This window comes from Scyliorhinus torazame, chromosome 4, assembly GCF_047496885.1.
Source record: "Scyliorhinus torazame isolate Kashiwa2021f chromosome 4, sScyTor2.1, whole genome shotgun sequence".
Taxonomy (NCBI): Eukaryota; Metazoa; Chordata; class Chondrichthyes; order Carcharhiniformes; family Scyliorhinidae; genus Scyliorhinus; species Scyliorhinus torazame.
The window spans coordinates 16,692,536-16,704,581 of NC_092710.1; the positions used below are offsets into that span (position 1 = coordinate 16,692,536).

General features: G+C 55.3%; 1 protein-coding gene across 1 annotated transcript in view; it reads left to right on the plus strand.

Annotated features, from left to right (window-relative positions):
- The first annotated feature begins 1,432 nt into the window (after positions 1–1,432).
- The window catches only part of LOC140410134 (catenin delta-1-like), an 84,001-nt gene continuing 73,387 nt past the window's right edge, over positions 1,433–12,046 (plus strand). The window contains 3 exon segments of the mRNA XM_072498086.1: positions 1,433–1,730; positions 1,733–1,848; positions 1,850–1,898. Of these exon segments, the coding sequence (XP_072354187.1) occupies positions 1,460–1,730; positions 1,733–1,848; positions 1,850–1,898 (436 nt within the window). The 5' untranslated portion in view covers positions 1,433–1,459.

Genomic DNA, 12,046 nt, shown 5'->3' on the forward strand with positions numbered 1-12,046 from the left:
GAGCTCCCTCTACATTACCCTGACAGTGTCCCCCCCACTTTATACCCAGTGTCAGCATCGAGCTCTCCCAGGACAGGTACAACACGGGTTAGATACAGTGTAGAGCTCCCCCTCGCGCCCACCCCAGATGATCCATACTCAGTGAAGATTATCCCACCAGACCCCCTCCCTCCATGGGTAACACAGTGTTTAGCACTGCTGCCTCACAGCTCAGGGTCCCAGGTTAGATTCCCGGCTTGGGTCACTGTCTGTGCGGAGTCTGCACGTCCTCCCCGTGTGTGCGTGGGTTTCCTCCGGGTTCTCGGTTTCCTCCCACAGTCCAAAGACGTGCGGGTTAGGTGGATTGGCCGCGCTAAATTGCCCTTAGTGTCCAAAAAGGTTAGGAGGGGGTTACTGGGTTACGGGGATAGGGTGGCGGGTGTGGGCTTGGGTAGATGCTCTTTCCAAGGGCCGGTGCAGACTCGATGGGCCGAATGGCCTCCTTCTGCTCTGTAAATTGTGTGATTTCCCCCGTGACCATTCCCCCCCCCCCCGCCCCCGGTAGAATGTGGAACATTCATCGCCAGAGGGAGGAAATCGGCAAAAAAGGTTTGGTCTTTTGAACCTTTCACTGTTCCAAATTGAGATCAACTTTGGCGAGCGGGAACTTGCTGGGCAACTGAAGGGACTGCCGTACACATTTGGTAAACCCCCGCCATGTTTCGAATTCCCAGTGATCGGCGAGCTGGTGCGTAGCATTCTGAGTACTGAGTCCGATACCTCCTGCCTGGTTAGCGGGCGGGCGGAGGGGGGGAGGGCGCTACAAAGGTCCACACCCCCGCCTCTTCAAACGAGGAATCCTTTCCCACCAGCATTCTGCTTGGCGGTCGACAGCAGCTGCGTCTCCTGCTGGCTTCGAGCCGCTATTTTTTGTGCCCCCCCGCCCCCCCCCCCCGCCGCCCCCCCCCCCCGCCAGATCACCGATTGGGTGAATCTTCACAACCGTGTTTTCCGAAAAGTAGCTGCCACTGATTCTCGCGTGAAAATAGGCCGCGGTCTTGAGTTTCCGTCTCCATGTCACCCTGATCACGTGGGCTTGTCTCCGAGCAGATTTCCAATGTGGGGGGGGGGGGGTCACATTGCCAACCACCCCCCCCCCCCCCCACCCCGCCTCTCGCCAAATGACTAAATTTTCCTTCAGTTAGAGCAGGCGGTTTAAAACATAGCCGTCTGGTCAGGACGTTAGACCCTCCCCTGACCCACCCAGCATAGATCATACCGCGGATCGCCCAACTTCCCCCTCTGAAGGCGGTCTTGGGTTTGGGCGGGGGGGGGGGGGAGATTGGTGGGGAGGGACTGGGGATTGGGGGGGGGGGGGGGAATTATTGTCTGACGGTGGTGCCACTGACCATTCCCAACGCACGTCTTGTCTGGTCTTGTCCCCAAAAGCAGGAGCTTCGACGACCCCCTGGCGGACGACATGCGGTCGGAGCACGATGCGTATTACTGGGGCGCCCCTGGCGCAGCACGAGCGGAGCGGGCAGCATGGCCAGCCTCCTCAGCGCCCGCAAGGACCCCGCGGCCCTGGCGGCAGCCCGAGCTGCCCGAGGTCATCGCCATGCTGAACTACAAGCTGGACGCGGTCAAGTCCAACGCGGCCGCCTACCTGCAGCACCTGTGCTTCCGCAACGACAAGCTGAAGACTGAGGTGCGACGGCTGAAGGGCATCCCCGTGCTGGTCGAGCTGCTGGACCACCCAAGAAGGAGGTGCACCACGGCGCCTGCGGGGCCCTCAAGAACATCTCGTACGGCCGCGACCCCGACAACAAGAAGGCCATCAAGAACTGCGACGGCGTCCCCTCGCTGGTTCCGCCTGCTGAGGAAAGCCCGCGACATGGACCTCAACGAGGTTATCACCGGTACGTGGGCGGAGCGGAGGGGTGGGGGAGCTGGGGGGGGTGGGGGATGGGGACGGGGTGGGGGGACGGGGGTGGGGGAGGGAGGGGAGGGGGTGGGTGGCGGAGCTGAGGGGTGGGGGAGGGGGAGGGCGGACGGGGAGAGGGAGGGGTGGGGGGGGGGGAGGAGTGGAGTGGGGGGGGGGGGAGGAGTGGAGGAGGGAGGGAGGGGAGGGGGACGGGGTGGGGGAGGGAAGAGGGGGGGGTGGCGGAGCTGAGGGGTGGGGGGGGGGGGAGGAGTGGAGTGGGGGGGGGAGGAGTGGAGGAGGGAGGGGAGGGGAGGGGGACGGGGTGGGGGAGGGAAGAGGGGGGGTGGCGGAGCTGGGGGGAGGGAGGGACAGGCAACCCCCCCCCCCCCCCCAGAGATTCACCGTTGTCCGCTCCCCCAACTTCAGCAATTCCCAGAATGCTTTGCAACCCCCCCCCCCCCCCCCCCCCCCACACCGAACAACTTCATTTGAAGCTGAGTCGCGGTGGCCAGCGGGGAAAGGTCGTGACCTGCACAGCAAGTGGAAAGGTCGTGACCTGCACAGCAAGTGGAAAGGTCGTGACCTGCACAGCAAGAGGAAAGGTCGTGACCTGCACAGCAAGAGTCCACATGCGGCAGCTGGGAAATGGGTGCGAAGTTTCCCTCAGTACTGACCCTCTGACAGTGCAGCACTCCCTCAGTACTGACCCTCTGACAGTGCGGCACTCCCTCAGTACTGACCCTCTGACAGTGCGGCACTCCCTCAGTACTGACTCTCTAACAGTGCAGCACTCTCTCAGTATTGACCCTCTGACAGTGCAGCACTCCCTCAGTACTGACCCCTCTGACAGTGCAGCAGTCCCTCAGTACTGACCCTCTGATAGTGCGGCACTCCGTCAGCACTGACCCTCTGACAGTGCAGCACCTCCCTCAGTACTGACCCTCTGACAGTGCAGCACTCTCTCAGTATTGACCCTCTGACAGTGCAGCACTCCCTCAGTACTGACCCTCTGACAGTGCAGCAGTCCCTCAGTACTGACCCTCTGATAGTGCGGCACTCCGTCAGCACTGACCCTCTGACAGTGCAGCACTCCCTCAGTCCTGGACCCCCCCCCCCCCCCTCCCCAATACAGTGTAGAGCTCCCTCTACCTTACCCTGACAGTGTGTCCCCCCACTTTATACCCACTGTCAGCATCGAGCTCTCCCAGGACAGGTACAGCACGGGTTAGATACAGTGTAGAGCTCCCTCTACATTACCCTGACCGTGTCCCCCCCCACTTTATACCCAGTGTCAGCAATAAGCTCTCCCAGGACAGGTACAGCACGGGTTAGATACAGTGTAGAGCTCCCTCTACATTTCCCTGAAAGTGTGTTCCCCACTTTACACCCAGTGTCAGCATCGAGCTCTCCCAGGACAGGTACAGCACGGGTTAGATACAGTGTAGAGCTCCCTCTACATTACCCTGACAGTGTGTCCCCCACTTTATACCCAGTGTCAGCATCGAGCTCTCCCAGGACAGGTACAGCACGTGTTAGATACAGTGTAGAGCTCCCTCTACATTACCCTGACAGTGTGTCCCCCACTTTATACCCAGTGTCAGCATCGAGCTCTCCCAGGACAGGTACAGCACGGGTTAGTTACAGTGTAGAGCTCCCTCTACATTACCCTGACAGTGGGGTCCCCCACTTTATACCCAGTGTAAGCATCGAGCTCTCCCAGGACAGGTACAGCACGGGTTAGAGGACAGTGTAGAGCTCCCTCTACATTTCCCTGACAGTGTGTCCCCCACTTTATACCCAGTGTCAGCATCGAGCTCTCCCGGGACAGGTACAGCACGGGTTAGATACAGTGTAGAGCTCCCTCTACATTACCCTGACAGTGTGTCCCTCACTTTATACCCAGTGTCAGCATCGGAGCTCTCCCAGGACATGTACAGCTCGGTTTAGATACAGTGTAGAGCTCCCCCTACATTACCCTGACAGTGTCCCTCCCACTTTATACCCAGTGTCAGCAGCGAGCTCTCCCAGGGCAGGTACAGCACGGGTTAGATACAGTGTAGAGATCCCTCTACATTACCCTGACAGTGTCCCCCCCACTTTATACCCGGTGTCAGCATCGAGCTCTCCCAGGACAGGTACAGCACGGGGTTAGACACAGTGTAGAGCTCCCTCTACATTACCCTGACTGTGTGTCCCCCATTTTATACCCTGTGTCAGCATCGAGCTCTCCCAGGACAGGTACAGCATGGGTTAGACACAGTGTAGAGCTCCCTCTACATTACCCTGACAGTGTGTCCCCCACTTTATACCCAGTGTCAGCATCGAGCGCTCCCAGGACTGGTACAGCACGGGGTTAGATACAGTGTAGAGCTCCCTCTACTTTTCCCTGACAGTGTGTCCCCCACTTTATACCCAGTGTCAGCATCGAGCTCTCCCAGGACAGGTACAGCACGGGTTAGATACAGTGTAGAGCTCCCTCTACATTACCCTGACAGTGTGTCCCCCCAATTTATACCCAGTGTCAGCATCGAGCTCTCCCAGGACAGGTACAGCACGGGTTAGATACAGTGTAGAGCTTCCTCTACATTACCCTGACCCGTGTCCCCCCCACTTTATACCCAGTGTCAGCCATAAGCTCTCCCAGGACAGGTACAGCACGGGTTAGATACAGTGCAGAGCTCCCTCTACATTTCCCTGACAGTGTGTCCCCCACTTTATACCCAGTGTCAGCATCGAGCTCTCCCAGGACAGGTACAGCACGGGTTAGATACAGTGTAGAGCTCCCTCTACATTTCCCTGACAGTGTGTCCCCCACTTTATACCCAGTGTCAGCATCGAGCGCTCCCAGGACAGGTACAGCACGGGTTAGCTACTGTGTAGAGCTCCCTCTACATTTCCCTGACAGTGTGTCCCCCACTTTATACCCAGTGTCAGCATCGAGCTCTCCCAGGACAGGTACAACACGGGTTAGATACAGTGTAGAGCTCCCTCTACATTACGCTGACCGTCTCCCCCCCACTTTATACCCAGTGTCAGCAATAAGCTCTCCCAGGACAGGTACAGCACGGGTTAGATACAGTGTAGAGCTCCCCTCTACTTTTCCCTGACAGTGTGTCCCCCCACTTTATTCCCAGTGTCAGCATCGAGCTCTCCCAGGACAGGTACAGCACGGGTTAGATACAGTGTTGAGCTCCCTCTACATTACCCTGACAGTGTGTCCCCCAATTTATTACCCAGTGTCAGCATCGAGCTCTCCCAGGACAGGTACAGCACGGGTTAGATACAGTGTAGAGCTTCCTCTAGATTACCCCTGACCGTGTCCCCCCCACTTTATACCCAGTGTCAGCATCGAGCTCTCCCAGGACAGGTACAGCACGGGTTAGATACAGTGTAGAGCTCCCTCTACATTACCCTAAGTGTCCCCCCCACTTTATACCAGTGTCAGCATCGAACTCTCCCAGGACAGGTACAGCACGGGTTAGATACAGTGTCGAGCTCCCTCTACATTACCCTGACAGTGTCCCCCCCACTTTATACCCAGTGTCAGCAACGAGCTCTCCCAGGACAGGTAAAGCACAGGTTAGATACAGTGTAGAGCTCCCTCTACATTACCCTGACAGTGTGTCCCCCACTTTATACCCAGTGTCAGCATCGAGCTCTCCCAGGACAGGTACAGCATGGGTTAGATACAGTGTAGAGCTCCCTCTACATTACCCTGACAGTGTCCCCCCCACTTTATACCCAGTGTCAGCATCGAGCTCTCCCAGGACAGGTACAGCACGGGTTAGATACAGTCTAGAGCTCCCTCTACATTACCCTGACAGTGTCCCCCCCCCGACTTTATACCCAGTGTCAGCATCGAGCTCTCCCAGGACAGGTACAGCACGGGTTAGATACTGTGTAGAGCTCCCTGTACATTACCCTGACAGTGTGTCCCCCACTTTATACCCAGTGTCAGCATCGAGCGCTCCCAGGACAGGTACAGCACGGGTTAGATACAGTCTAGAGCTCCCTCTACATTACCCTGACAGTGTCCCCCCCCCCACTTTATACCCAGTGTCAGCATCGAGCTCTCCCAGGACAGGTACAGCACGGTTAAGATACAGTGTAGAGCTTCCTCTACATTACCCTGAAAGTGTGTAACCCAGTTTATACCCAGTGTCAGCATCGAGCTCTCCCAGGACAGGTACAGCACGGGTTAGATACAGTGTAGAGCTTCCTCTACATTACCCTGACAGTGTGTCCCCCACTTTATACCCAGTGTCAGCATCGAGCTCTCCCAGGACAGGTACAGCACGGGTTAGATACAGTGTAGAGCTCCCTCTACATTACCCTGACAGTGTGTCCCCACTTAATACCCAGTGTCAGCATCGAGCTCTCCCAGGACAGGTACAGCACGGGTTAGTTACAGTGTAGAGCTCCCTCTACATTACCCTGACAGTGTGTCCCCCACTTTATACCCAGTGTCAGCATCGAGCTCTCCCAGGACAGGTACAGCACGGGTTAGAGACAGTGTAGAGCTCCCTCTACATTTCCCTGACAGTGTGTCCCCCACTTTATACCCAGTGTCAGCATCGAGCTCTCCCGGGACAGGTACAGCACGGGTTAGATACAGTGTAGAGCTCCCTCTACATTACCCTGACAGTGTGTCCCTCACTTTATACCCAGTGTCAGCATCGAGCTCTCCCAGGACAGGTACAGCACGGGTTAGATACAGTGTAGAGCTCCCTCTACATTACCCTGACAGTGTGTCCCTCACTTTATACCCAGTGTCAGCATCGAGCTCTCCCAGGACAGGTACACCACGGGTTAAATACAGTCTAGAGCTCCCTCTACGTTACCCTGACCGTGTCCCCCCCACTTTACACCCAATGTCAGCAATAAGCTCTCCCAGGACAGGTACAGCACGGGTTAGATACAGTGTAGAGCTCCCTCTACATTTCCCTGACAGTGTGTCCCCCACTTTATACCCAGTGTCAGCATCGAGCTCTCCCAGGACATGTACAGCTCGGTTTAGATACAGTGTAGAGCTCCCCCTACATTACCCTGACAGTGTCCCTCCCACTTTATACCCAGTGTCAGCATCGAGCTCTCCCAGGACAGGTACAGCACGGGTTAGATACAGTGTAGAGCTTCCTCTACATTACCCTGACCGTGTCCCCCCCACTTTATACCCAGTGTCAGCCATAAGCTCTCCCAGGACAGGTACAGCACGGGTTAGATACAGTGCAGAGCTCCCTCTACATTTCCCTGACAGTGTGTCCCCCACTTTATACCCAGTGTCAGCATCGAGCTCTCCCAGGACAGGTACAGCACGGGTTAGATACAGTGTAGAGCTCCCTCTACATTTCCCTGACAGTGTGTCCCCCACTTTAGACCCAGTGTCAGCATCGAGCGCTCCCAGGACAGGTACAGCACGGGTTAGCTACAGTGTAGAGCTCCCTCTACATTTCCCTGACAGTGTGTCCCCCACTTTATACCCAGTGTCAGCATCGAGCTCTCCCAGGACAGGTACAACACGGGTTAGATACAGTGTAGAGCTCCCTCTACATTACGCTGACCGTCTCCCCCCCACTTTATACCCAGTGTCAGCAATAAGCTCTCCCAGGACAGGTACAGCACGGGTTAGATACAGTGTAGAGCTCCCTCTACTTTTCCCTGACAGTGTGTCCCCCACTTTATACCCAGTGTCAGCATCGAGCTCTCCCAGGACAGGTACAGCACGGGTTAGATACAGTGTAGAGCTCCCTCTACATTACCCTGACAGTGTGTCCCCCAATTTATACCCAGTGTCAGCATCGAGCTCTCCCAGGACAGGTACAGCACGGGTTAGATACAGTGTAGAGCTCCCTCTACATTACCCTCAAAGTGTCCCCCCCACTTTATACCCAGTGTCAGCATCGAGCTCTCCCAGGACAGGTACAGCACGGGTTAGATACAGTGTAGAGCTCCCTCTACATTTCCCTGACAGTGTGTCCCCCACTCTATACCCAGTGTCAGCATCGAGCTCTCCCAGGACAGGTACAGCACGGGTTAGATACAGTGTAGAGCTCCCTCTACATTACCCTGACAGTGTGTCCCTCACTTTATACCCAGTGTCAGCATCGAGCTCTCCCAGGACAGGTACAGCACGGGTTAGATACAGTGTAGAGCTTCCTCTACATTACCCTGACCGTGTCCCCCCCACTTTATACCCAGTGTCAGCCATAAGCTCTCCCAGGACAGGTACAGCACGGGTTAGATACAGTGCAGAGCTCCCTCTACATTTCCCTGACAGTGTGTCCCCCACTTTATACCCAGTGTCAGCATCGAGCTCTCCCAGGACAGGTACAGCACGGGTTAGATACAGTGTAGAGCTCCCTCTACATTACCCTGAGTGTCCCCCCCACTTTATACCCAGTGTCAGCATCGAACTCTCCCAGGACAGGTACAGCACGGGTTAGATACAGTGTCGAGCTCCCTCTACATTACCCTGACAGTGTCCCCCCCACTTTATACCCATTGTCAGCATTGAGCTCTCCCAGGACAGGTACAGCACGGGTTAGATACAGCGTAGTGCTCCCTCTACATTACCCTGACAGTGTGTCCCCCACTTTATACCCAGTGTCAGCAACGAGCTCTCCCAGGACAGGTACAGCACGGGTTAGATACAGTGTAGAGCTCCCTCTACATTACCCTGACAGTGTGTCCCCCACTTTATACCCAGTGTCAGCAACGAGCTCTCCCAGGACAGGTAAAGCACAGGTTAGATACAGTGTAGAGCTCCCTCTACATTACCCTGACAGTGTGTCCCCCACTTTATACCCAGTGTCAGCATCGAGCTCTCCCAGGACAGGTACAGCATGGGTTAGATACAGTGTAGAGCTCCCTCTACATTACCCTGACAGTGTCCCCCCCACTTTATACCCAGTGTCAGCATCGAGCTCTCCCAGGACAGGTACAGCACGGGTTAGATACAGTCTAGAGCTCCCTCTACATTACCCTGACAGTGTCCCCCCCCGACTTTATACCCAGTGTCAGCATCGAGCTCTCCCAGGACAGGTACAACACGGGTTAGATACTGTGTAGAGCTCCCTCTACATTACCCTGACAGTGTCCCCCCCACTTTATACCCAGTGTCAGCATCGAGCTCTCCCAGGACAGGTACAGCACGGGTTAGATACAGTGTAGAGCTCCCTCTACATTTCCCTGACAGTGTGTCCCCCACTTTATACCCAGTGTCAGCATCGAGCTCTCCCAGAACAGGTACAGCACGGGTTAGATACAGTCTAGAGCTCCCTCTACATTACCCTGACAGTGTGTCCCCCACTTTATACCCAGTGTCAGCATCGAGCTCTCCCAGGACAGGTACAGCACGGTTAAGATACAGTGTAGAGCTCCCTCTACATTACCCTGAAAGTGTGTAACCCAGTTTATACCCAGTGTCAGCATCGAGCGCTCCCAGGACAGGTACAGCACGGGTTAGATACAGTGTAGAGCTTCCTCTACATTACCCTGAAAGTGTGTAACCCAGTTTATACCCAGTGTCAGCATCGAGCGCTCCCAGGACAGGTACAGCACGGGTTAGATACAGTGTAGAGCTTCCTCTACATTACCCTGAAAGTGTGTAACCCAGTTTATACCCAGTGTCAGCATCGAGCTCTCCCAGGACAGGTACAGCACGGGTTAGATACAGTGTAGAGCTCGCTCTGCATTTCCCTGACAGCGTGTCCCACACTTTATATCCAGTGTCAGCATCGAGCTCTCCCAGGACAGGTACAGCACGGGTTAGATACAGTGTAGAGCTCCCTCTACATTACCCTGACAGTGTGTCCCCACTTAATACCCAGTGTCAGCATCGAGCTCTCCCAGGACAGGTACAGCACGGGTTAGATACAGTGTAGAGCTCCCTCTACATTACCCTGACAGTGTGTCCCCCACTTTATACCCAGTGTCAGCATCGAGCTCTCCCAGGACAGGTACAGCACGGGTTAGATACAGTGTAGAGCTCCCTCTACATTTCCCTGACAGTGTGTCCCCCACTTTATACCCAGTGTCAGCATCGAGCTCTCCCAGGACAGGTACAGCATGGGTTAGATACAGTGTAGAGCTCCCTCTACATTACCCTGACAGTGTCCCCCCCACTTTATACCCAGTGTCAGCATCGAGCTCTCCCAGGACAGGTACAGCACGGGTTAGATACAGTCTAGAGCTCCCTCTACATTACCCTGACAGTGTCCCCCCCCGACTTTATACCCAGTGTCAGCATCGAGCTCTCCCAGGACAGGTACAACACGGGTTAGATACTGTGTAGAGCTCCCTCTACATTACCCTGACAGTGTCCCCCCCACTTTATACCCAGTGTCAGCATCGAGCTCTCCCAGGACAGGTACAGCACGGGTTAGATACAGTGTAGAGCTCCCTCTACATTTCCCTGACAGTGTGTCCCCCACTTTATACCCAGTGTCAGCATCGAGCTCTCCCAGAACAGGTACAGCACGGGTTAGATACAGTCTAGAGCTCCCTCTACATTACCCTGACAGTGTGTCCCCCACTTTATACCCAGTGTCAGCATCGAGCTCTCCCAGGACAGGTACAGCACGGTTAAGATACAGTGTAGAGCTCCCTCTACATTACCCTGAAAGTGTGTAACCCAGTTTATACCCAGTGTCAGCATCGAGCGCTCCCAGGACAGGTACAGCACGGGTTAGATACAGTGTAGAGCTTCCTCTACATTACCCTGAAAGTGTGTAACCCAGTTTATACCCAGTGTCAGCATCGAGCGCTCCCAGGACAGGTACAGCACGGGTTAGATACAGTGTAGAGCTTCCTCTACATTACCCTGAAAGTGTGTAACCCAGTTTATACCCAGTGTCAGCATCGAGCTCTCCCAGGACAGGTACAGCACGGGTTAGATACAGTGTAGAGCTCGCTCTGCATTTCCCTGACAGCGTGTCCCACACTTTATATCCAGTGTCAGCATCGAGCTCTCCCAGGACAGGTACAGCACGGGTTAGATACAGTGTAGAGCTCCCTCTACATTACCCTGACAGTGTGTCCCCACTTAATACCCAGTGTCAGCATCGAGCTCTCCCAGGACAGGTACAGCACGGGTTAGATACAGTGTAGAGCTCCCTCTACATTACCCTGACAGTGTGTCCCTCACTTTATACCCAGTGTCAGCATCGAGCTCTCCCAGGACAGGTACACCACGGGTTAAATACAGTGTAGAGCTCCCTCTACGTTACCCTGACCGTGTCCCCCCCACTTTACACCCAATGTCAGCAATAAGCTCTCCCAGGACAGGTACAGCACGGGTTAGATACAGTGTAGAGCTCCCTCTACATTTCCCTGACAGTGTGTCCCCCACTTTATACCCAGTGTCAGCATCGAGCTCTCCCAGGACATGTACAGCTCGGTTTAGATACAGTGTAGAGCTCCCCCTACATTACCCTGACAGTGTCCCTCCCACTTTATACCCAGTGTCAGCAGCGAGCTCTCCCAGGGCAGGTACAGCACGGGTTAGATACAGTGTAGAGATCCCTCTACATTACCCTGACAGTGTCCCCCCCACTTTATACCCGGTGTCAGCATCGAGCTCTCCCAGGACAGGTACAGCACGGGTTAGACACAGTGTAGAGCTCCCTCTACATTACCCTGACTGTGTGTCCCCCATTTTATACCCTGTGTCAGCATCGAGCTCTCCCAGGACAGGTACAGCATGGGTTAGACACAGTGTAGAGCTCCCTCTACATTACCCTGACAGTGTGTCCCCCACTTTATACCCAGTGTCAGCATCGAGCGCTCCCAGGACTGGTACAGCACGGGTTAGATACAGTGTAGAGCTCCCTCTACATTACCCTGACGATGTGTCCCCCACTTTAGACCCAGTGTCAGCATCGAGCGCTCCCAGGACAGGTACAGCACGGGTTAGATACAGTGTAGAGCTCCCTTGACATTGCCCTGACAGTGTGTCCCCCACTTTATTCCCAGTGTCAGCATCGAGCTCCCCCAGGACAGGTACAGCACGGGTTAGATACAGTGTAGAGCTCCCTCTACATTACCCTGACATTGTGTCCCCCACTTTATACCCAGTGTCAGCATCGAGCTCTCCCAGGACAGGTACAGCACGGGTTAGATACAGTGTAGAGCTCCCTCTACATT